Source organism: Elephas maximus, chromosome 20 (genome assembly GCF_024166365.1).
Source record: "Elephas maximus indicus isolate mEleMax1 chromosome 20, mEleMax1 primary haplotype, whole genome shotgun sequence".
NCBI classification, from domain to species: Eukaryota; Metazoa; Chordata; class Mammalia; order Proboscidea; family Elephantidae; genus Elephas; species Elephas maximus.
In genome coordinates, this window is record NC_064838.1 from 36,485,876 (window position 1) to 36,512,119 (window position 26,244).

Below are 26,244 nucleotides of genomic sequence, written 5' to 3' on the forward strand. Positions count from 1 at the left end.
ACCGCACTGTTGCAAAATTTGTCGATGTTAGTTGCCGTTGAGTAGGCTCAGCTCGTGGTGACCTTACAGCTGAACGGAATGTTGGCCGTCTTTTACCGTCTCCATGATTGTTGATACATTTGAGTCCATTGTTGTGGCTGCCGTGTCAATCCATCTCACTGAGGGTTTTCCTCATCTTTATTGACCCGCTACCAGACATGATGTCCTTTTCTGGAGATTGATCTTTCCTGATAACAGGTCCAAAGTAAGCAAGCCAAAGTCTTGCCATCCATGATTTTAAGGAGCATTTAAGCCCTAGGATCACACTCCGGGTGATGAGATGCCCACGCTGTGAGAGGCACGCAGGAACTGAAGACTGCAGGAATACCACCTTAATGGCCTCCGCTCTGACGCGTTAACTCCTTGATTAGAATGGTGGGGCAGAATTATGTGTGCTTGTCCCTATCTTTTGGTCAGTGTCTCTCTTTGTCTCTGTCTCTGAACTGCCAAGCACAGAAGAGTGGAACTGAGTTAAAGGAACATATGACACAGTTCTACTATATGATGCATCCAGGCTATAATTTTTGGTTGATGTCTCCCAACCTAATTTACTCGTAGTTGCTAACCCTTTTTAGCATATTGCCTCATTTAATTTAACCTAAATTGTGTATCTTTATTTTTTCTTGATACTCTCAAGAAATATTATTTGAGGTTGGCTTTCTTTGCCTAGGCGAGCCTTTGGTTATATTGGATGGCTTTATCTTGGAGGCACTTCATGCTTCAGACAGCTAGAGTTCAGCAGAAGTGAGCTTTCATCAGATGGCAATGATTGTTTCTCTGCAGTCAACCAGAGACCGGACCTTGGACCAGCAGTGCACTGTGAGCCGCCCAGGACTGGCCATGATTGCAGGAGCCCTGGCGGTGGAGTTGATGGTTTCTGTTTTGCAGCATCCAGAAGGGTGAGTTTGCTGTTTGGAGATGGGTGTTTAAACGAAGGAAGCTTTCATAGGCTGTTGTTGATCAGTGTCTCCTTTGACCTCTTTTGAGCCTGATTCCTCTGAGAATTTCATTGTTCTTTCTGTGCTCAAAGAAACAGGATTAAGTGGGAGTTACTGCTTAAAGGTACTGGGTTTCCGTTTGGGTTGATGAAAAACTTTTGGAAATTGTGTTGATGGTTGCACGTGGTGAATGTAATTATAGTCCCTGAATTGTACACGTAAAAGTGGTTGAAATGGCAGATATTACGTTATACACATACATATTTTACCACAACAGAAATGTTTAAAAAATGGTTAAAATGGATAATTTTTTGTTATATATGTTTTGGCATAATTCAAAACAAACAAACAAACAGAAAAGCCAGACTAGGAAAAAACCCTGGTCTGGTTCTTTGGCCTGAGAGAACATGTCATGAGATCTTTGGGGCTGCACTTCTGCATCTCTCTGGAGTTGAATTCTCCTAGAGTTACCTGGTAACTGATGGTAAGAAGGATAAAAATTTTGGTAGAGCCTTAGGACATTCACGTTTTAATTCTGTTAGCAAGTTTGGATCTACTTAAGCCTGAATATTTGTAAGACAATACGTGAGTCCTGATGTTGCTAGGTGCTGTGGTGTCAATTCCAACTCATAGTGACCCTATGCACAACAGAATGAAACACTGCCCGATCCTGTGCCGCCCTCACAATTATTGCCATGCATGAGCCCACTGTTACCGCCACTGTGTCAATCCATCTTATTGAGGGTCTTCCTCTTTTTCACTGATCCTCTACTTTACCAAGCATGATGTCCTTCTCCAGGGACTGATCCCTCCTGATAACATATCCAAAGTATGAGACATAGTCTCGCCATCCTTGTTTCTAAGGAACATTCTGGTTGTATTTCTTCAAAGACGGATTTGTTCGTACTTTACATGAATCCTATATGTTAGAAATTGTATTTAGCTGTATGTAACAGAGATCCATCTTTAGCCAAATGGGGCTTCATTTTTCTTATGCAACATGAAGTTCAGAGGTAGGCAATTCAGGGCTGATACAAAAGGCTCTATTATGCCATCAGTAACTTGGATTCTTTCTTATTCACTCAGCCACTCTTGGCTTTCCTTCTTGTTCTTGTGAGCTTGTAGACACGAGATGGCTACTTTACCTCCCATATTGGTAACAGTTGAGAAGAAAGGAATGACTAAAAGATAAAAGTTGTGGTCAGCTGAGTTTGCTCTCTTTGAAAGAGCTTTCCTAGTAGACTTACCCACTGATTCTAACTCCTCCATCGCATGGCCACTCCTAGGTGCAAGGAAGACAGAAAAATGCAGTTTTTTGGCTGGGCACATTGCCTCCCTGAATAAAATTGGGATAAGGGAGAAGAGAGGAATGAATGTTGGGTATGCAACCAGCTGTGCGCCTGCCATACAAATTTTTTTTTTTTTTCTGTTTATAGACTGAATGTCTCTAGAAAATATATCCCTAGAAGATATTATTATTGCTTATATAGTTGATATTCTTTTAGTTTTACCAACGTATTTTCCCCTTTTGGTTGTTTTTCTTCTCTTCCTGAAGTTTTCAAGCTTCCATCTGAGGGCATGTTTGTTTTGTCTGAAGAATTCTCTTTAGTGCGCCTCTTCTAGTGACAAATACTTTTCAGTTTTTGTTTATCTAAAAATGTATTTGTTTTGTATTCATATTTAGAAGCTGTCTTTACTGGGTATTTTGTTGTTGTTGGATGCCATCAAGTCAGTTCTGACTCATAGCAATCCTACAGGGCAGAGTAGAACTGCCCCATAGGGTTTCCTAGGCTGAAATCTTTATGAGAGCAGATCACCAGGTCTTATCTCCCACAGAGTGGCTGGTGGGTTCGAACAGCTGACCTTTCAGTTAGCATCCTAGCTCTTAACCATTGTGCCACCAGGGTTCCCTTCCCTGGATATAGAATTTTAGATTAGCATTATTTTTTTTTTCCAACACTTTGGAAATATAATTCTGTTATCTCTGGCTGCCATTGATTGTCTCTGCTGAGAAGTTAGGTGTTCATCTCATTGCTGCTCCATTGAAGCATTTGTTTTTCTCCCAGTTCTCCTACACACCCCACTCCCAGTTGCTTTTAAGATTTTCTCCTTGTCTTTGGTTTTCAGAAGTTTGACTATAATATGCCAACTTCTGTATTTATCCTGATTGTGTTTTCTGGTGCTACTTGAATCCATGACTTAAATGTTTTTCATCTGTTGTATAAAATTTTCAGTGATTATCTCTTAAAATATTGCTTCTGCCCCATTCCCTCCTGGTCCTTTCCTTTTGAGACTCCGATTGCATGTCAGTTAGAATAAATCTGTGTCTTTCATGCTCTTCTCTATATTTTCCATCCTTGCTTCAGTCTAGCTATTTGCTTTTGACCGATCTTCAAGTTTATTTATTCTCTCTTCTGTGTGTAATATATGCTAAAACCATCCATTGAGTTCTTAATTTCATTATTGTGTATTTCAGTTCTAGAATTTCCGTTCGATCTTATTTTACGTCTTCCTGTTCTCTGCTGAAATTGAGATTTTGGTCATTTTGATTCCTTGAAAATATTTAATGGTTTTTTTCTTTTAAGTCCTTATCAGATATCTCCATTATTTAGATTCCTATGGATCTGCTTCTGTTATCTGTTATTTTTCTTGACTTTTGGTTGTGTATTGTCTCTTCATGTATCTTTTTTTTTAATATTTTATTATAGAAAACTCAAACATACAAAAGAAGACATATATACCATATATATGTATCTATTTTATATACACGTAAGTATATACATAAAAAATTTTTTTATGTGTGTATATATATATATATTTAGAAATATATATGTATTTTAACTCCATCGTGCACACTGCCCAGCTTCAACAATTATCAATACACGGCCAATCTTCATTTATCTATCCTGTAACCCACGTTTTTTTTCTCCTCCCATTGGATCATTTTAAAGTGAGTCCAAAACATATTTCATTCATAAAATTGTGTCTTTTTAGCATGTGTTTCTAAAAGAGTAAGTATTTTTTTCATCATAAAAACAAAGACAGTTCCTTCATAGCATCATATACATCCAATTAGTACTCAATTTACCCAGTTCCTCAATTCTGCTTGGTTATTTTTTATTGATATCATGTATGAAGAATTACAGAGATAAAGTGAGTTACATTTGCTTCTGACGTACCGTGAGGTTAAGTGCACTAGCAATGCCAGGACGCTTTAATCCAATTATGTTTACTCTATATCTGGTTCCCCCTTACTCCGAGGATATTGTTGTTGTTGTTAGGTGCTGTTGAGTTGGTTCCAACTCATAGCAACCCCTTGCACAACAGAATGAAACCCAAAGCCTGGCATATTTTACATGGTTCCTCCTTATTTGCAGACCTCCAACTCCAGTTATCCCCTCTTCCCTATATGGCTGTCAGTATCACTGTTGAGTTTTTGATCCTCATGACCACTGTTTTTGACAGTCGACAGTCATTTCATGGGGAAAAGCAATCCTTGCAAATTCCTTGTTTACTTTTTGAGCTTTTTTCCTCTTACAGATCTTGGCTCTGCAATTCTTCCCTACCTTGATAGCTTTCTGATGCTTTCAAACAAAGATTTTTATACTTTGTCCAGCGTTTCTGTTTATTCTCAGCGGGGGAGGGGAGTTGGCCCTGACTACCTAGTCTACCATTACCACACTAATTTTTTAAATACTGTTTAATGTATTAAGCATTCATAATGTATTAGGCTTACATGTGAGAGTAAAGAAATGAATGGTCTGGTAGTTTTTGTTTTAACTTGACTTTGGGTCTTCTCATATTCTGTAACACACTGTATATATGTTATATTCCAGGTATAAAAATTAGCACAGTTGTGGTCTAGACACCTTATCTTCTCCAAGCAAGGAGAAGGTCTTACTTTATGACTTATAAACAATAGGATTAAACCCTATTAAGTTAAATAAAAATGAGACAAAAAATTAAATTAATTTTAAAAACAGAGTCAGTGTGGTTAGAAAGGAGGAAAGAAAAGAAAAGGAGAGAAAGGAAAGGAAAAGAAAAAGAAGAGTGATGAAACAATTTAAGATTCTCTCAATATCTGGCGAAAACCATGCTGTCAAATGTCGGATAGTCATGACAGATTGAAGTCACCAGATATTTACATAACACCTGAATGTGTGACAAACAGGGGTCCCTGGGTGCCACAAATGGTTAGGCACTTGGCTGCTATCCGAAAGTTGGCAGTTTGAGTCCACCCAGAGGTGCCTGGTGGTCTACTTCCCTAAAATTAGCCATTGGATGCCCTATGGAGAACAGTTCTACTCTAATGCACATGGGGTCACCATGAGTTGAAATCGACTCAAAGGCAAGTGGTTTGGTTTCTTTATATGACAAATACACTGATTTATTTCTTAAACACTTATGTAGTGCTTACTTGGTGCTAGATACTGTTCTAAGCATTTATAACTATTAACTCATTCAATCTGCAGAGCAAACGTATTAGCAAAGAGTTTATTATTAGTTCTGTTTTTTGATGGGGAAACTGTGAGAAAGGATAAGTAAGCTGCTGAAGCTCCCACACCTGGCAAGTGGTGGAGCAGCCAGGGTTTAGCCAGGCCAGATTAGGTCTGTGTGTAATCACCATGCTATGTTGATTGTTATAGAGGCAGGGGAGAATCAATTTTTTTTAAGATTTATTTTTCCTAATTCTCAGAAGTTCTATATGCAAATTGACATCAACATTCCATTTATTGTGTTACTCAGAGCTTTTCTACGCAGTTGAAAAGATGGCCTCTGTACATTTTGGTAGCATATGTAGCTAATATAAACACTCTGGAGTTAAATGAAAATAGCAGCTTTTTTTGTCTTACTCTTTGTCATCCCTCTTAGCTCTCCCTGCCATTTAAGTTTATTGCACCCTCCTGAAAGGAAGTATTTGGGATGAAATCTTGAGAGCTGAATCTATGGTTCCTCGGCACTGAGCCCTCTGTTTGCCACATTTGCCCTGGTCATAGGTTAAAACGAGGCTCTGGGTGGCATCTCCTGTGTATCATAAATAAACTTCACACCATTGTTCAGGAAGGAGTGAGTGAGCTCTCCTGCTCAAGTCATCCCTCACTCTTATTTCTCTTTCCTCCATTTTGGTGGCATTCATATCAGCTCAAGAAGTGAAGATTAAAACGTCTTCAATTTCAAAATATCAATACAAAATTATGCTGTGGTGTTTTACAAGACTATCTCAGAGAAAGGGAATTAACATTTATTAACTTACCATGTGCAAAATATTATACTTGGTGATTTATCTAAGGCATTCTTAATCTATTCCTCACAACAACCTTATTTCTGTTTTATAGATGATGGACCTGAAGCACAGAGAAGTTAAGCAACTTGCCCATAGCCACAAACTCCAGTCTTTCTAACTCCAAAATTCATGCTTTTTTAAATTACTCTTCCTGCCTTCCCTCCCAAGGAAATAATTGTTTTGCTAGTTCATGCTGTCTAGCAAGGGGTATTTCAGTTATTCTTATAAATCTTACATGAACCTCCCCCAGATCATCCTCACATGTGTGAAGTGTGAACTTTTATTAAATGAGCAACTCTAGCCAGCACAACTAGATGGTGCCCGGCCACAGCCGCCGACTGCTCTGACGGGGATCGCAGTAGAGGGTCCCAGACAGTGCTAGAGAAAAATGTAGGACAAAATTCAAACTCACAGAAAAAGACCAGACTTACTAGTCTGACAGAGACTGAAAAAAACCCCAGACACCCTTTTAATTCAGTACTGAAGTCACTCCTGAGGTTCAACCTATAGTCAGAGATTAGACAGGCCCCCCCAAAACAATAAAACACATAGCTCAACCATGTATATAAGACTAAATGGCCGTACCAGCTCAGCGGCAAGGACAAGAAGGCAGGAGAGGACAGGAAAGCTGGACGAATGGAAATGGGGAACCCAAGGTCCAGAAGGAGAGAGTGTTGATGTGTTGCAGGGTTGGCAACCAATGCCACAAAACAATATGTGTATGAATTGTTTAACGAGAAACTAATTTGCTCTGTAAACCCTCATCTAAAGCACAGTTACAAAAAAATAAGAAAAAAAAAATGAGCAAGTCTAATCAATTTCCTTTTCTCAGGGGCTACGCCATTGCCAGCAGCAGTGACGACCGCATGAATGAGCCTCCAACCTCTCTTGGGCTTGTGCCTCACCAGGTTAGTGACTTGAAAAATGAAATGACAATTCTGGACCTGATCCCACTGGTGCAAGGGGAAGTATTTCGGGTCACTTTTACCACCCCATCAGCCCCCCCAAAAAACCAAACCCACTCCTGTTGAGTCAATTCCATCTCATAGCGACCCCATAGCGTTTCCAAGGCTGTAAATCACTATGGAAGCAGACTGCCACATCTTTCTCCCGTGGCTCATCAACCCAGCCCACCTCATAAAAAAAAAAAAAAAAAAACCCTAAACTTATCCTTCAGTTTTCCTGGATTTTTGGGAGAGCCTTATGACCACCTGGAAGAGATCCCATTCTGAGGGATGGTACAAGAAGAAATCATGAACAAGCAGCATTATCTAGAGTCTTTGATGTGTTTCATATGTTGACTTTGTTGTTAGCTGTTAAAGAGCCATCCTCAACTCATGCTGACCCCTATACAATGGGATCGGACCATTATTATTCATAGGGTTTTCACTGGCTGATTTTCAGAAGTAGATCACCAGGCCTTTATTCCTAGTTCATCTTAGTCTGAACCCTCCACTGAAACCTGCTCAGTATCATAGCAAGATGCAGTCCTCCACTGACAGACTGGTGTGGGTAGCTGTGCATGAGATGAGGCGCACTGCCTGGGAATTGAACTCAGGTCTCCCACATGGAAGTCAAGAATTGTACTATTGAACCACCACTGTCCTCAGCATGTTGACTAGAGGCCTCATAATGAAGCAGAAAAAAAAAAAAAAAAAATCGGGCTTTAGAATCAGCAGACAATGGTTTAAACCCTAGCCTTGGAATTATTAGGACGGCCTTCCTTGACCAGGTTCCTTAACTTCTCTGAGCCTTTGTTTTCTTATGTATAAAGTGGAGGCAATAATAGCTACCTCACTTAGTAGTTGTAGAGATTAGAGATGACATATGGAAAGGGCTTAGCTGGAATCTCTACTCTAGCCCCCTCGCACTAAGCAGCACCTAATAGACCTTGTGTTAGGTCACTTCACCCTACCCTGAGCCTCAGTATCCATATTAGTAAAAACCAAAAAACCACACTAGTTTTTGTTGAGGTGATTCTGACTCATGGCGACCACATGTGTGCAGAGTAGAACTACTCTCTATAGGGTTTTCAAGCCTGACCTTTCAGAAGGATATTGCCAGACCTTACTTCCAAGGCACCTTAGCTGAGCGTTTAACTGTTTGTGTCACCCAGGGACTCCTCAATATTCGTGTAAACAGGTGCCTTACTTACCTTGTGTCCAGGAGTATGCCTGTGATGCAGCCCTGTATACCATAAAACACTGCACAAATGTGGCTTTCCCATTCTGCCTTATACCAGGCGGCACTGGGGTGACATGAATGTGTTAGTCTTCTCTAGAGAAACAGTTCAAGTAGGACCCAGCAGACACTGTAATGGCCATCTATCCTAAGGAAGCTGACCTCCAGAGCTGACCTTTTTCACATGCATCCTTCTCTTCCCTCTGCCTTGAGATGTGCCCTCATCTCCATTTCAGATTTGAGCCTGAGAAGGGCTTTAATTACATTTTCAGTCATGGCCCCTGCCCTGGTTTCCTTCTTTAAGTCCTTTATGTTAAATTACTGCAGCTGTAGTTTTCTCTGTGCTGAGGCCAGAGGGCAAAACAGTCCCTTTATAGAAGGTGTCCGGTGTCAAAATGCATGTGCCTGTGTTTTTCAAGTACTATGGCAACTAATCCCTCTCCGTGTTCTTTATCCCCATTGAGCCTCCCAATTGTTTGTCATTCACCAGCTCTTCTAGTCCTTTCTCCTCATTTTCAAATGTCTGAAGGATTATTTTGGTTGTTGGCCATCTCTTCATCTGGCCTTTTCAAAGACTGAAGAATAACGCGGCCATATATGGGAAAAGACCCAGTGTGTGTGTGATTACTTGCTTACATTATTTCAAGTTTCAAGCCTTTATTTTTAGCTACACTCTAAAAAAGAAAGTGTGGAAAGAGCTTTAAAAATTAATCAGGGTTATGCGGTCCGCATTTTTAGGCTTTTAAACCTTTTTTTTTTTTCCAAAGCAGAGTGAGTCCATTTATGCAACTGTGTTTTGATTAGGGGAAGATGGTTTCCACAAAAACACTGGGCTGTGTTGCAGTGCCCTGCTGCAGACTCAGCACTTCCCTCCTCCTCTTCCTGGCTCTCTGAGACAAATGATTTCCTGTTGGAGAGGAACTTGGTCAACCTCTCTGTGGGCTTTGTATATAAAGAATGGCCGGTGAAGTTCCCTGGGCTTATTTGTCTCAGTTCTCCGGGCTTATTTGTCTCAGTTCCCCAAAGGAGGGTGTTTATTAATTGGCCTTTGTGGAATGAGACGTCTTAGGAAAGTGATAGTCCTTGGACTGAGAGCCGCAAAGGCCCTACTGGAGACTCCTTGGTAATTTGGAGAAACTTACCTATCTTAGCCCGTGCTTTCTGGGCCTGTGTTCTCCTCCATGTCAGCCCTGGGAGGCCTGAGGATTACTTCGTTTATCTCTCTCTTGGACCACAGGCTGAAGTTGGCCCATCTAGAGATTGGCCAAGTGCAGAAGAAGGCTTGATTAAGCCTTGGAATTCAGTGAAATTCAGCCTGGAAAAAAAAAAAAAAACCTCTTATTTGAAAACCGTGAAAAACCATTTAAGGTGAGAAAATAGGCTTACTGGGATTTTTTTTTTTTTTTTTTTTTTTTTTTTTTTTTAAATCTCTGACCCATTTGTACATGGAGCGGATTCTGTAAGCAGGCAGCAATAAGTACAAGCCACTTTCTGGTGGTGCAGTGGTTGAGTGCTTGGCTGCTAACCGAAAGGTTGGCAGTTCGAACCCACCAGCCACTCCTCAGGAGAAAGATGTAGCGGTCTGTTTCTGTAATGATTAAACCTGTTGCTGTTGAGTGGATTACAACTTCTGGAGACCCTATAGGACAGGGTAGAACTGCCCCATAGGGTTTCCAAGGCTATAAATCTTTATGGAAGCAGGTTGCCACATCTTTCTCCCATGGAGCAGCTGGTGGGCTGGAACCACTGACCTTTTGGTTAGCAGCCGAGCGCTTTAACCACTGTGCTACCAGGCCTACTTAAGAATTACTGTTGGGCAGTTGTACTCTGTCCTGTAAGGTTGCTTTGAGTTGGAATCGACCCCACAGCAAGGGATTTGGTTTGGTTACTTTCTGTCTATAAAGAGAATGATTTTAAAAAACAATTTTATCAATGTATAAAACACATATAGATAGCCACACAAATCACTAGGTGGACAACTTGATGAATTATCATGCAATGAACACACTCATGTGCCCCAGCACAAAAATCAAAATAAAATACTATCAGGCATCCCTGAAGCCCCTCTCAATCCTCTCCCAGTTATTATTGCCTCCTTCATATACAGATGTAAGCTATCTCTGGACTTTCAACATCATGGGAGGTTTTTGTCTGATTTTGAACATTCTGTAAGTGAAATCATGTAGAATAAACTCTTCGGGGGTCTGACTTCTTTGGTAGAGAGCACTTTTTCATTGTAGATCTTAGCAAAGTTACTTTTGCCTGACTGCTGGGGTGGGGGCTGACTTCTGTGAGGCCAGGCCTTTTCTCTGGTTTGTTGGTGGAGGCACAGCCCAGGCTGGTGAGAGGTCCTGAATGTGACAGGAATTAGTGGTCTATGACCTGCTTGACATCCCTCAGAGAATGATAAAGACAAGGTGATGATACAACAGTATTGAACACCAAGGTCACTGAGATAGCAGTCCTGCTTCATTCTACTTGTGGATCCAGCAGTTTTCTTTTTTCTTTTCTATCATCTTTGGGAGAATGTGCTCTTGGTTCCAAAGTACTGATGGGTGTGTCTGCCCTTCCTAGCTAGGGGTTTGAACTTGCTGACAGTATGGTTCTCTCTGGCCCTTGGGTTACTTTCAGAAAAGTAGGACAAAGCCCGATCTAGGGCAGGACTCTGGGTGGGACCTGGCATGGGAGACCTGTAAGTGAGGCAGATGCTGAGGCAGAGCTGGGTTCTACAGCAATGAGCTGTCCGTGCCAGCTGTGCTCTGCCATCTTCAGGCCTTTAGCTTTTCATAAAATCACTTTATTGTGATCAGAAATGCTTATCTCAGTGTGCTCCTAGGATATGAACTGATTGACTGCTGAGTAGAGAGGTTAAGAAAACGAGCAACAACAGCGTATTTCCTGAGATGTAGGTCAGGAAAAAAAAAAATCTCCTTCCCGCTCCAGTTCTATACCCTTCAGGTTCATGACACTGGAAATGGCAGAAAAAAATGGGTACTCCTATGTTTTATCGTATCAGCTGTTGTGGTCTGTGATCTGTTCTTCCTCCTTCCTTCCATCCATCCATCCAGCCAACCATTCCTTGAACAGATCATTCCAAACAGTGACCCTGTGCAAGGCACTATTACTGAGGTTCAGAGAGGTTAAGTAACCAGCACAAGAGCACCTGGTATTTAGAATCAATTGCTTTTGGAGTCATCTAAGGTGGTAGATATAGCCCAAGCCATTTGGATACGATGCCATCTTGTTCTAGTGGGGAGGTCCCTAAACAGAAGGAGGGTCTGTGTACAACATCTGGTAGAGGCTGGGTTTCTTAGGTGAGGCCCTAGAAGAGAAAGAATTTCCTTTTCTTAGTACACAAAAGAGGGGATAGATTGTAGGCAATGTCAGAGTTCAAGAGCACTTCAGAGAGCAGCTCTTGTCCTAAGAGGACTTGGGCATAACTTTATCAGTTGAAGGATATTCCTTGTGCCCCACAAGTTTTGCTCACCTGATGAGGGTGTCCTGTTTGGGAGGTCCCATGTGGAAGGCAGCCTGAGGCTTTGTGATCATACAGACCTGATTAGAAGCCCAGCGTGTCTTCTTAATTTCACATTCATCCATTCATTCCTCACCTCATTTTACAAAAGGATTTGAGGCAGCTCTTGCTACTTATCACTGTGTGACCTTGGGCAGGTTACCTAACATCTCTGAAGCTAACCTCACATTCCATATCTGTAAGATGGTGATAACAATATAATAAACTCCTAGAATTCATGTACAGATTAATTTACATATGCATTCACACAGTTTTGGGCACATAAGAGACACTTGTAAATGTTGGTTTTGTCTTTGTCTTTCATTTTCAGTTAAAATCAGGGCTTATCTAGTCTCCTAAAACTCTGGCAGCAATGAGTGAATAGGGGAGGGTTGGGAGGGTTAGCTCCATTCTGCAGTATTTTTCTAAGGGTGACGCTGGCTTATTTCCAGTGTAGTTCTCTGCCCCTTGGTGATTCTAGTTCTGTAATGAGAGGTGGGTCTGAGGTGATAGCGGAAGCTGTTATCTGAAACAAGGACCACTGTGGTGTGTGGAAGTTTTGCAATTGCTAAACTCTCCATTTGGGCATTGAATTTGATTGAGGCTCTTGTCAACATCCAAGGTGGATCTGGAGTGTGGAGTTAGTTTTATTTATGCAGACTCCAAGCTCTAGAAATACTGCCAGGCCTGAGGGAAGTTGGCGTGAATTTACGGCAGCAGGTTCCAGTTGTGGCTGAGACTGTACCTTCTCAGGATGACCGTTTATTGCTGGGTGTTGGATCTTAGCTTCCCCTTGAGGTGAGAGTAGGCTTACACCACACACACAGGCTTAGCACCTGTCTTAGTCATCTAGTGCTTTAACACAGAGAAGTTTATTCTCTCACAGTCCAGTAGGCTAGAAGTCCAAATTCAGGGCTCTGGCTTCAGGAGAAAGCTTTCTCTCTCTGTCGGCCCTGGAGGAAGGTCTTTGTCATCAGTCTTCCTTTGGTCTGGGAGCATCTCAACACAGGAACCTCAGGTCCAAAGGACACGCTCTGCTCCCAGCCCTGCTTTCTTGGTGGTATGAGGTCCCCTTGGCTCTCTGCTCACTTCTCTCTTTTATTTCTCAGAAAAGCTTGGCTTAAGACACTAATCTTGTGGACCTCATCAACAAAACTGCCACTAATCCATCTTATTACATCATAGTGATAGGATTTACAACACATAGGGAAATCATATCAGAAATAAAATGGTAGACCATCATACAAGGGAATCATGACCTAGCCAAGTTGACAGATAGTTTGGGGGGACACAATTCAATCCATGACAGCACCCAAGCTGTTTTTTACTCAGCTCGAAGTATAAACGGAGCCCCCGTGGCACAGTGGTTAAGAGCTCGGCTGCTAACCAAAAGGTTGGTAGTTCAAATCTACCAGCCACTCCTTGGAAACCCTACAGGGCAGTTCTACTCTGTCCTATAGGTCACTGTGAGTCGGAATCGACTCGATGGCAACAGGTTTGGTTAGGTGTAAACACCAGCGGGGTGACCCAGAAGGGAAGGAGCCCTTCTCTCTTCCTGATCTAGTTCTTTTGTAGCCAACTGGGCATAATAGACTGAAGGTGATTTAATCCAGGTGTTGAGTTTTTGTTTGGGGGTGTTTTCTTTTTAAAGTCCCTGTAACCGTCTACTTCTTTCCTCCTTTCTTTTGACCTCTTCCTTGCTTTTTAGCTTTCTTCCTCCGACACGTAATTCCCCCAGGCTTTGGAGCCAAAAGAACTGAAGTCAAATTCTTGGCTTTGGAACTTGTTAACTATGGAATCTCGGACAAGTCGTGTCACGTCTCCGAGCCTCAGTCTCCTTATCTGGAGAATGGAAGGAGGTTCTCCATCACACGGTGGTAAAAACCAGTTGCTGGGGAGTCAGCGCTGACTCATGGCAGCCCCACGTGCACAGAATAGCCTGCTCCGCAGGGTTTTCAAGGCTGTGACCTTTCACAAGCAGATGGCCAGACCTTCTGAGGTGCCTCCGGGTGGGTTCGAACTGTCAGCCTTTCGGTTAGTAGTTGAGCACTGAACCGTTTTTGCCACCCAGGGTCTCCCACAGGATGGTCGTGAGGCCAAAATGAGATGAAGAGTGTGAGAACCCCTTGAGCCATGGATGGCACTCTGTAAATGCTGGTGAGCTCCTCCCTCCCTCGCACCCTCCCCTCGGCATACTCTGCCACATTCTTACCCCACCACCCTGCAGGCCATGGCTTCTAAGGCTAGGAGGGGGCAGCTGTTTCCATGGAAGGGAAAAGGAAGTGGAGTAAGTACTCAAGGGGAGGCATAGGAGAGGCAGAGAAGGTAGATGAGAAGGGTGCTGGGTAAGGTTGGGGAACTGAAAGAAGGCCAGGGAGTTAGGGGAGTACGGTGGGAGAGGAGGAGAGGCGGGCTGGAGTATCCAGACCATTTAAAGGTCTGCACCTTTATCCTGAGGCAGCAGGAAGCCATTGGGAGGTTTTAAGCTGAGGCTTGATAAGATTTGGCTGCTGCACGGAGAATAGATTGGAGGAGATGTGAGCAGATCTGGGTATGTAATTGGAGTTATCTGGGCTTAAATTTGAAGACACCCTAATTCAGGGGATCCCACAATGACACCAGAGTCACCAAGGGAATCATTTCAAAAGACACACTTCCTGAGCCCCCCTCCAGACCTCTAAGCACATTTGGCATTTGAAAGCATTGGGCATTTATAGGATTCCGTCTATAAAGGAAGTTTCTTGGTGGCATACTCTGAGACAAAGTGCAAAACTCCTCAAGGTAGCAGATCAAAGTCGCACTTTGAACTAAGCTTTGGCTACTTTGTGCTCCCAGCAACACCAATTCTGCTTTCCAAAGGGACCCTTGACACCTTGGCCCCAGCACACACTCCCAGCCCAAACAGGTGTTCCTGTCTGAGAGCCCTGGGATGCTAGTTAGACCTGCACAGATGTGCCTAATGAGTTCTGGCCACAACCCCACACCTTCCCACTGGGAACAGCCCCGTGACCATGACTGGAGGCCAAAAGGCCATGCTTTTTGCATCTTTTCTACTGCGTTTCTACTCCTCCTGGTGAGGGGCGTTTGTCCTGTTTTATGAAGCCCTCTTAGCCAAACTCGATCCTCAACCAACTACTGCAATCATGTTCGACAGTAGAGATTGCAGCTCAAACTGCGTGGGACCTTGTTTTGGGCCTGGGGTGAGAAAGGAAGCCAAGAAGCCACAGGTAATTGTTTAGGTTCATTTATTCCTAGGTGGTTTTTTAAATATGCAGGGGATAGCAAAAATATACATATCGTATAGCTGGTTTATGCATAAAAATTTTTTTTTCCTCATTAGTTTGCACAGTACACTAATGTTGGTGATTAGGGGAGAGGGATTGGGGGCAATAGGAACTTTTCATTTTCATGTTCATTTACTTTTCATTTTGTACCTTTTTTAAAACATTTTTTACAAATGTACCTTCATTTACTATTTCATTTTGTACCTTTCCACACTATTTTTAAAATGTTCATTGAGATTATAAAACAAATTTTTTAAATCACCTTTTTTGAGGTATAATTTATATACACTCAAATGCACCTGTATTTTACCTGTACATTTTAGTGAGTTTTGACAAGTTTATATACATGCATAACCACCACCACAAATGAGATATTTTCATCACCCCCCCATCAAAAGTTCCCTTGTGTCCCCTCCCAGGCAATATCCTCCCACCCAGCCTCAGGCAATGAATTATCTGATATCTATATGACCCATTTTTTTTTTTCTTTATACTTTTCTATATTAAGGTGGTGGGGGGTGGGAGGAAGCAAAATCAATGTAAATTTAAAAAACAAAGCGTATAGGGAGGGTAGGCAAAGGTTTGGTCCTTTTAAGGAATCCCTCTAGGGCGGGTGGGCAGGCGTGCGTAGCTGGGGCATGTGTGTGAAATTGACAATTTTTTTCACTCTCTGAGGCGAGGGAGAGTGAAAAATCAGTATTCAGAGGAGACTGTTAAAAAGGAACTTAAGTATTTAACTTAAAAAAAAAAAACACCAAAAGGCCATCCCTGGGTGGCACAGATGGTTAAGTCCTTGAGCACTAACTGAAAGGTCGGCAGTTAGAACCCATCCAGAGGTGTCTCAGAAGACTAGCCTGGCGATCTGCTCTGAAAGGTCACAGAAAACCCTATAAAGTGCTGTTCTACTCTGACACACATGGGGTTGCCATGAGTCGGAACTGACTTAACAACAAGTTAGAGTTTAATTTTTAAAAATAGCTGTTTAATATTTATCTTCCCATAAGGAGAGATTCAAAGAATATATTGGTAATAGAACAAGAGTTTAGGGTAAGCTGTGGGCAACTTTCCTTCAGCAGTGGCCAGAGGCCATAGTTTTGTGTGGATGGAGAAATAACCTTGATATCACTTTATGAAGCCTTTTAATTTAAATGTTCATTTAAATGCGGGCTACATTCTAACAACTAGGTGGTGCTGCTGATTTTAGAAAACGTGTAAAGAATTAGAGGCTTGCCAACTACTTCATCTGATTTTCGACATCTAACAGGTGATGTTGAATGATACAGAGCAAACCACAGGAAAGTGTAAATACGAATAGTAACTGAAGCAGTGCTTCACCTGCCTGCATCATGAGGCTCACCTGGGGCTCTCGTTAAACATTCAGATCCCCAGACCTCGTGAATTATGTTCCAGGTGACTCATCAGATCCGGCAAGCTTAGAAAACACTGCACATATTGCTTCACATACTTTGCACACTTCTAAATAGAAAACAAAAGGAGCCCTGGTGGTGCAGTGGTTAAGCGCTCAGCTGCGAACCAGAAAGTTGGTGGTCCGAGCCCACCAGCCACTCCACTGGAGAAAGATGTGGCAGTCTGCTTCCATAAAGATCACAGCCTTGGAAGCCCTATGGGGCAGTTCTACTCTGTCCTATAGGGTCACTATGAGTTGAAACTGACTCCATGGCAACGGGTAAATAGAAGCCAGACCCAAACCCATTGCCACCCAGTCAGTGCTGAGTCACGGAAACTGCCTGAGGGTCAGAGTGGAACTGGACACCACAGGGTTTTTTCAACGGCTGTAATCTTACGGAAGTAGATCGCCAGACTTTCTTCCACAGCACCACTGGATAGATTTGAACTACCAACCTTTCAGTTAGTAGTTGAGTGGAAACCATTTGCACCATGCAGGGACCTTTTAAGTAGAAAGGTCATAGTATTCTTTTCCACCCACACAAGGGTAGGTCCTTATAACTTCCTTGATTGTGAGTTGAGGCCTGGCCTAAGTAGGTGTGAGTGTATTTATTAAGACTTTTTCATAGAATGCGTGCATGTGAGATTGCTGTGGGATTTCTATACATGTCTAGGGAAGGCACTAACAATTTTAAGTGGCAACCTCCGCTCTAGAAATTTTATGCATTTCTTGTAAGATTGGGAGATGCAGAGCATATTGTGGACATGCAGTGCGTTTGTAATCCTAGGGGTTTAAAGCATTGATGATGGAGGAGGGCTTCAAATTGCCTGGAAAATATGAATGATAGTGAGTTAGAGTTATTTGGGATGATTTTCTCTGTATAATTGAGATATGAATAATTTTTCAGATTTGGGGTGTTTATGTTTTTTTCACTCATTTCATAATTTATTGGACCTGTCTTGTGAGCAAGTACAAAGAGCTCAATTGTGTCCTTCCCTGATCCTAAAATTCACGTAGAATTTCAAGGGACTTGGAATAGCCAAAATAATCTTGAAAAAGAGGAACAATGTTGGAGGTTTCACACTTCTGATTTCAAATTACACTACCAAACTAAGTATTTAAGACAGTGTTGTGCTGGCATAAAGATAGACATAGAACAGTGGGATAAAATTGAGTGCCCAGAAATGAATCCTCACATTTATGGTCAGTTAATTTTCCACAAGGTTGCCAAGACACTTAGGTAGTCTTTCCAGAAAATAGTGCTGGGACAACCGGATTTCCACATGCAGATGAAGTTGGACTCCTTCCTGACACCATATACAAAAATTAACTTACAATGGATCAATGACCTAAATATAAGAGCTAAAACTATGCAACTCTTAGAAGAAAATGATAAATCTTTATGACCTTCAGTTAGATGATGGTTTTTTATCTGTAACACCTAAAGCGCAAGCAACAACAAAAATAGATAAATGGGACTTCATCAAATTTAAAACGTTTTGTGCATCAGGGGCAACATCAAGAAAATGAAGACAGCCCACAAAATGGGAGAAAATATTTACAAATCATATGTCTGATAAGAGTCTTGCATCTAGAATGTATGAAGAACCCTATAGCTCAACAGTAAAAAGACCAATAACCCAATTAAAAAATGAATGAAGGATTTGAATGGCCATTTCTCCAGAGAAGATATACAATGAGCAAATGGGAAGATTCTTACCATCATTAGTCATTAGAAAAATGTAAATCAAAACCACAGTCAGATACCACTTCATACCACTAGAATGGCTATGATCAAAAAAAGAGATTAAGAAGAGTCGGTGAGAGGTGGAGAAATATTACACTGCCAGTGTAAAATGGTGTGGTTGCTTTGGAGAAAGTCTTGACGGTTCCTCAAAGTGTTAACATAGTTACCAGAAGATCCAGTAATTCTGCTCCTAAGTACTTAACCAAGAGAAATGTCCATTATCTAATGAATAAAGAAAATGTGACAAACCTATACAATGGAATGTTAATTTGGCAATAAAAAGGAATGAAATACTGATACATGCTACAACATGGATGAACTTTGAAAACATTATGCTAAGTGGAAGAAGCTAGTCTTACATGATGCCATTTATAGGAAATATCCAAAATAGGCAAACTCATAGAGGCAGAGAGTAAGTTAGTGGTTGCCAGGGGCTAGGAAAAGAGGAGAATGGGGAGTAATTGCTAAGAGGTTCATGGTTTCTTGAGGCAATGAAAATGTTCTGAATAGGTAGCAGTAATGGCTATACAAAAAGTTGGTGGTTCGAACCCACTGGCTGCTCTGCGGGAGAAAGATGTGGCAGTCTGTTTCTGTAAAGATTACAGCCTTGGAAACCCTGGGGGGCAGTTCTACTCTGTCCTATAGGTTCGCTTTGAGTCGGAATCAGTTCGGCAGCAGTGGGTGATGACTGACTGTACAACTCTGTGAATGTACCAAAAATCCTTGAATTGTATACTTTAAAAAGATTAGTATTATGATTCATGAATTATCTCTCAATAAAGCTGCTATTTTTTAAAACAATTATTGCACGTGGTATTTTAGTGATAAAGATCAAAAGAATTTTGGAGGATGGTGACATTGTTTCTAGGTCTGGTGGTAGGTCCATTGAGGATTTATGGAAGAGGTTTGTGCTTTTGAGGAAGATAAGGGTTTGGACATGGAGCTGTTTCCAAAAGGAATAGCACTGAGTCACAGAAGTCAGCCTGAGCGACGTCAGGAAAGTGGGAATGTCTTTGGAAGGAAAGTTATAATTCTTTTTTTTTATTCTAATATTGTGTTTTAGGAGAAAGTTTACATAGCAAATTAGGTTCCCATTTAACAACATTTATACAAATTGTTCCGTGACATTAGTCACATTTTTCATGATGTATCAACATTCTAATTCTGTTCTGTTTCCGTTAATATACCTTCCTTGCCCCTCGTTACCTTCTCATCTTTGTTTTAGGCTTGATCCTTGGTCTCATATAGTTGATTATTTAAGGGAGCACAGTACTCATGGTGACATTGTTTATTTTATAAGCCAGTCTATTATTTGGATGAAAGGTGACACCAGGAGTGCTTCAGTTCCAAGTTCTAAAGGTGTCTTAAGGCAATAGTCTCAGAGATTCCTCTAGTCTCTATCAGTCCAGTAAGACTGGCTTTTTTTAGGATTTTGAGTTTTCTACATTTTTCTTCCTTTCTATCTGGGACATCCTAATGTGTCCTGGTTAAGACAGTCAGTAGTGGTAGCTGGGCACCATCTAATTCTTCCAGCCTCAGGCTAGAGGAGGCCATGAATCACATGGGTTATTACTCCTGTGGACTAGTTTTTTCTTTGAGTCTTTGGTTTTCTTCATTCTTTTGTTCCAGATGAGTAGATACCTAGTTGTATCTTAAATGGCCACTCACAAGCTTTTAAGACCCCAGATGCAACTCACCAAACTAGGATATAGAACATTACCTTTATGAACTATGTTATGCCAGTTGTCCCACTAGAGTATGGTCCTAAGTCTTCAAACCCTATAAACCAGTCCTACAGGGTGTATAGTTATGTCTAGGAAATATCCATAACTTTGCCCCCTATGTGTTTTATTATATATATGCAGTGTAAACAAACATGTATATACATAGGCCTACAGATACACTGTATGTGCACATCCATATACTTATGTGTATGTATACATACCTATGTGTGCATATATGTATGTAACCGCCCACATTTTTTTTGGCTGTTACTACTGTTGTTGCAAAATTGTATGTTATAACATTTACCAAAGTTGTCCCTTATTCTTGTGTACTTCCTAGTGCCTTCATTTACCTTGGACCAGTTGTGGAGACCTCACCCATATTGGGTATTGCCTTTCTCATCACCAAAAATAACAAGGGTCTACTATCTACAAAGAGATTCCCCCTCCTTCTCCCTCCCATCCCTGGTAACCGTCAAAGAATGTTGTTTTCTATGTGTATACCTATTTTTGACTTTGTATAAAAGTGCGGCAATACAGTATTTGTCCTTTCGTGACTGACTTATTTCACTCAGCATGATGTCCTCCAGATTCATCCATGTTATGTCTCACGGATCCTTATTCTTTATAGTTGTGTAGCATTCCATTGTATGTTGTGTACCACAATTTGTTTTTCCATTCATCCGTTGACGAGCACTTAAGTTGTTTCCATCTTTTTGCTAATGAACATAGGTGTGCATATGTTCATGTCACTATTCGTGTCACTGCTCGTATCTCTCTAGGATATATACCCAGGAGTGGGATTGCTGGATCATAAGGTATTTCTAGCTTAAGGAAGCAAAATATTTTCCATAGTGGTTGTGCCATTTTACATTCCCAACAGCAGTGTATAAGAGCTCCAGTCTTCCCCACAACCTCGCCAGCATTTGTTGTTTTCTGTTTTTTTGTTTTGTTTTGTTTTTTTTGATTAGTGCTATTTTTGCAGTGAGGTAGTTATCTCACTGTAGTTTTGATTTGCATCTCTCTGATGGCTAATGGTCATGAGCATCTTTTTTGTGTTTGTTAGTAGCCTGAATGTCCTCTTTGGTGAAGTGTCTATTCATGTCCTTTGTCCATTTTTTGATTGGATTGTTGTGTTTTTGTTGTTGAGATGTTGTTTCCTATATGTTTTTAGAGATTAGGCCCTTGTTTAATATGTGCTTCCTAAAGATTTTTCTCCCAGTCTGAAGGTTCTCCTTTTATTCTCTTGGTGAAGCCTTTTGATGAGCGTAAGTATTTAATTTTTAGGATGTTTGTTATCTATTTTGTCTTCTGTTGTTCATGCATTTGTAGTTGTGTTTGATAGACTATTTATAACAAAAATTAGGTCCCCTAGTTTCATCCTTATGTTATATTCCAGGAACTTTAGAGTTCTTAGCTTATACATTTAGGTCTTTGATCCATTTTGAGTTAGTTTTTTATGTGGTAGTAGATATGGAACGTGTTCTCATTTTTCTGTAACTTGATATACAGTTTTGCCAGCACCATTTGTTGAAGAGACTGTTTCTTCCCCATCAAATGGACTTTGACCCTTTGTGGAAGATCAGGTGTACATAGATGGATGGATTTACTTCTGGGTTCTTGATTCTGTTCCACTGGTTTTTGTGTCTGTCTTTGAACCAATACTAAGCTGTTTTGATTACTGGCTATATAGTAAGTTTTGAGATTGAGACGTGTGAGGCCTCCTACTTTGTTGTTGTTCTCCAGTATAGCTTTTGCAATGCAGGGCTTCTTTCCTTTCTATATAAAGTTGGTGATTAATTTTTCCATTTCACTAAAGAATGCTGTTGAGATTTTGATTGGTATTGCATTATATCTATAGATTGCTTTGGGTAGTATCTACATGTTCACAATGTTGAATCTTCTGATTCATGAGCGTGAAATATTTTTCCACTTAAGTAGGTCTCTTTTAATTTCTTGCAGCAGTTTTTTATAGTTTTCATTGTGTAAGTCTTTTACATTCCTGGTTAGGTTTACTCCTAAGCATTTTATCCTTTGGGGGGCTATTGTGAATGATATTATTTTCTTGGTTTCCTTTAGGAGTTGTACTTGTTGGTGTAGGGGAAGCCAGCTGATTTTTGTGTGTTGATCTTATTCCCTGCCACTCTGCTGAATCCTTCTATTAGATCCGGTAGCTTTCTTGTGGAACCTCTGGAATTTTCTATTTGTAGGATCATGTCATCTGCAAATAAGGATCGTTTAACTTCTTCCTGTCCAATTTGGATACCTTTATTTCTTGCCTTAGATACCTTTCTTGCCTTATTGCCCTGGTTAGGACATCCAGTACAGTACTGAGTAAGAGTGGTGAGAGAGATTAGAATTTTGTTGAGAATTTTTGCATCTGTGTTCATGAGGGATATTGGTCTGTAATTTTCCATTTGTGTGATATCTTTCCTGGCTTTGGTAACAGGGTGATTCTGGCTTCCTAGAATAAGTTTGGAAATATTCCTTTCTTTTCTATGTTTTGGAAGAGTTTGAGTAGAATTGGTGTCAACTCTTCTCTGTTCAGCAAAATTCCCTAGTGAAGCCATCTTGGTCAGGGCTTTTTTGTTGTTGGGGGTGGGTTTTTGATGACATCTTCAATATCTTCCTTTGTTAAGGGTCTGTTTAGATTTTCTACTTTGAGTTAGTTTAGGTAGATAGTCTGTTTCTACCAATTTGTGCGTTTCTTCTAGGTTTTCAAATTTGTTGGAGTACAGTTTTTCATAGTTTTCTGTTATAATCCTCTATCTCAGTTGGATCTGTTATAGTGTCTCCAGAAGCATTTGTTATTTTGGTTATTCTCATTTTTTTTCCTTTGTCAAATTGACCAATGGCTTGTCAATTTTATTGAGCCTCTCAAAGAACCAACTTCTAGTCTTCACTCTTTATATTTTTCTGTTTTCTATTTCATTCATTTCTGCTCTGGTCTTTATTATTTCCTTTCCTCTAGTAGCTTTAGTCTTCTTTTGCTCCTTCCTCTCTATTTGTTCAAGTTGTTGGGTTAAGTTGTTGATTTTTGGATCTTTTTTAATGAATATTTATTGCTATAAATTTTCCTCTGAGCGCTGCTTTTGATGTGTCCCAAAGGTTTTTGGGATATTGTGTTTCTGTCCTCATTTGATTCTAAGTATTTTTTTTTATTTCATTTTTGATTCCTTCAATGATCCAATAATTTTTTAGTAATGTGTTAGTCTCCGTGTGTTTAATTTATTTTCCTTGATCTTCTCGTTATTGATTTGTAGTTTTAAACTATTATGTGCAGAGAAAATGGTTTGTATAATTTTGGTCTTTTTAAATTTATTGAGGCTTGCTTTGTGACCTAAAATATGTTCTATTCTGGAGAATGTTTCTATGTACATTGGAGAAGAATGTATATTGTGCTGCCGTTGAGTGATGTGTTCTATATATGTCTGTGAGGTTGAGTTGATTAATAGTGTTTAGGTCTTCTGTGTCTTTATTTATTTTCTTTCTAGTTGTCCTATCCATTGTTGAAAGTGTTGTATTGAAATCTGTTATTCTACAACTGTCTGTTTCTCTCTTCAATTCTGTTAGAGTTTGTTTGGGTGCATAAACATTTATTATTTTTATGTCTTCTTGCTGAATTGACCCTTTAATCATTATATAATACCCCTCTTTGTCTCTTCAAATGGATTTTGACTTGAAGTTTATTTTGTCAGAAATTAATATTGCCAATTCTCCTCTCTTTTGGTGACTATTTGCTTGGTATATTTTTTTCATCATTTGATTTTTAACGTGTTTATGTCTTTGTGTCTACAGTGCGTCTCTTGTAGACAACATGTTGATGTGTCATGTTTTTTTTTAATCCACTCTGCCACTCTCTGCCTCTTGACTGGTGCATTTAATCCGTTTACATTCAGTGTGATTATTGATAAGTATGAATTCATTGCTACCATTTTGTTATTTTTTTTGTGTGTTAAGTTTCTTTGTTCTTAAATTTCTGTGTCAAGTTCTTTTTGTATATGGATCTTCTTTTATCTGTTAATGCTTTTGTGTTTACTGAGCCTTTATTTTTTCCTTTGTTTTGGTGAGTAGACATATTAATATTTTTTGTGGCTACCCTGAAGTTTTCCTTTATCCTCCTGTATTTAAAAGTCTGTTGTATCTTGAAATCACGTTGACTTCCTTTCCATATGGAAGTTCTATAACTACACCATTCATTCCTCTTTTTGTTCTGATGTTGTTATCATTTACAGCTTAGTGCCTCTGGCTGTCTGTAATCAATTTTGAAGCTTTATTTTACTTTTGTGCAGTCTTTACCTGGGTTGGTATCTGGGTGATGCTATCGTATGTCTTTCTCAGGTTGTTGTCTGGTGCCATCGAATCTCTGACTGAAGGACTCCCTTTAATATTTCTTCCCGGGCTTGTCTGGTGGTTACAGATTCCCTTAATATCTATTTGTCTGGGACTGTCTCAATTTTGCCCTTGTTTTTGAAAGACAGTTTTGCTGAATATATGATTCTTGGTTGGCAGTTCTTTTCTTTCAGGGCTTTGTATGTGTCAACCCATTGCCTTCTTGCCTGCATGGTTTCTGACAAGAAATTAGCACTTAGTCTTATTGATGCACCTTTGTGGGTGAGATTTCGCTTTTAATGAGCTGCTCTCCAAATTCTTTGTCTTTGGTTTTGCAGAGTTTGATTATGATATGTATTGGTGAATTTCTTTTGAGGGTCTATCCTGTACGGGGCTTGTTGAGCTTCTTGAATGGAGACCTTCTCATCTTCCATAATATTTGGGAAGTTTTCTACCAATAAACATAAATAAATAAATAAATAAATAAATAAATAAATAAATAAATAAATAAATAAATAAATAAATAAATAAATAAAATAAAACCAATATAGCTTCAAAAATTCTCTCTCTTTTTTTTTTTTTTTTTTTCTCTCCTCTTCTGGAATTCCTATTGTGTGTAAATTATTCCTCTTGATGGTGTCCCACATAACCCTTAGGCTTTCTTCATTTTTCTTCAGTCTTTTTTCTGATCATTTCTCAAATGAATTACTATCAAGCAATTTGCCCTCTATATGGTTTCTATTTGTCTACTGAATTTGTTATTTTGTTCTTGTATTGTTTTCCTGAAATTTTCTAGGTTTTTTTTTTTTTTTCCCTGCATTTTCCTTGGTCTCTTTGAGGAGCCTAAATATCATTTTTTAAATTTCCTTGTCAGGTAGTTCTATTGTCAATTCTTCCTCCAGAAGGTTTTCTGTCCCTTTATTTTGTTTACTTATTTGAGCCATCTTACCCTGTTTCTTCCTGTTGTTTGTTATTGCCTGTTGTCTCCAAGGCATTAAATTGAACCGAACCCATTGCCGTCGAGTCGATTCTGACTCATAGCGACCCTATGGGACAGAGTAGAACTGCCCCATAGGGTTTCCAAGGAGCACCTGGTGGGCTCGAACTGCTGACCTTTTGGTTAGCAGCTGTAGCTCTTAACCACTACACCATGTTATTTTATTTATTTATAGATGCATATGTCTTCCCTTACAGAATTGAGTGAGGTACAAGAACAGGTCCCTTCCTTGATGTGAGTTAGCAATTGTTGATTGGTCAGGGCCCCTCCACAACTCTTATGGGACTGTGTGGTCCTCCTGCATTGACGTTAGCCATTAATGTGCCCATTGGAAAGCAGAACAGATCATCTTTGTCACCACAGGAAGGTGGTACTATACAAATGGACTGGGAAGGCCCTCTGTGCAGACTTGAATCAGCATCTCAGTAGGTGGGAAGGATCAGGGGTCTCAGAGCAGAGTGTGGGGGAATCATACCTGCTAGTCTCTGGATGGGGGGAGTGGGGAGTTGGGAGAGCAGGGGTGGGCAGTGAGCACGAGGCTACATCTACTTGTGTGGGGAGTGCTGCCGTCACTTGCCCAGAGGTGGATGTGGTGGGTGTTCCTGCTGGTAGTATGGTGGGGCAGGGGGGAGCCTTCACCAGGTGGGGTCCTGGGGGGTACTTTTGCAGGTCACTCAGTGGTGGGCATGGTGGGCTTTCCCACCAGTTGTCTGGTGGTACGGGGGGGCAGGCCAGGGGGCTACCGTCGGTTCATGGTTGTGCGACTTGGAGGCCACAACTGTGATTGCGGGTGCAT

At 40.5% G+C, this 26,244-nt stretch overlaps 1 protein-coding gene across 6 annotated transcripts in view; it reads left to right on the forward strand.

Moving 5' to 3' along the window:
• Positions 1–26,244, forward strand: part of ATG7 (autophagy related 7) — a 298,659-nt gene that overhangs the window by 84,980 nt on the left and 187,435 nt on the right. For 5 of the 6 annotated variants that reach the window (XR_007514390.1, XM_049861840.1, XM_049861839.1 and 2 more), the window contains exons 15-16: positions 823–938; positions 7,094–7,169. Coding sequence is in view for 5 of the 6 variants with exons in the window: in XM_049861840.1 (XP_049717797.1) it covers positions 823–938; positions 7,094–7,169 (192 nt within the window). In the remaining variant the exon portion in view is untranslated. Of the gene's footprint in view, positions 1–822; positions 939–7,093; positions 7,170–13,664; positions 15,305–26,244 lie in introns of those variants that run through there. The other variant, XM_049861843.1, reaches the window with a different exon arrangement.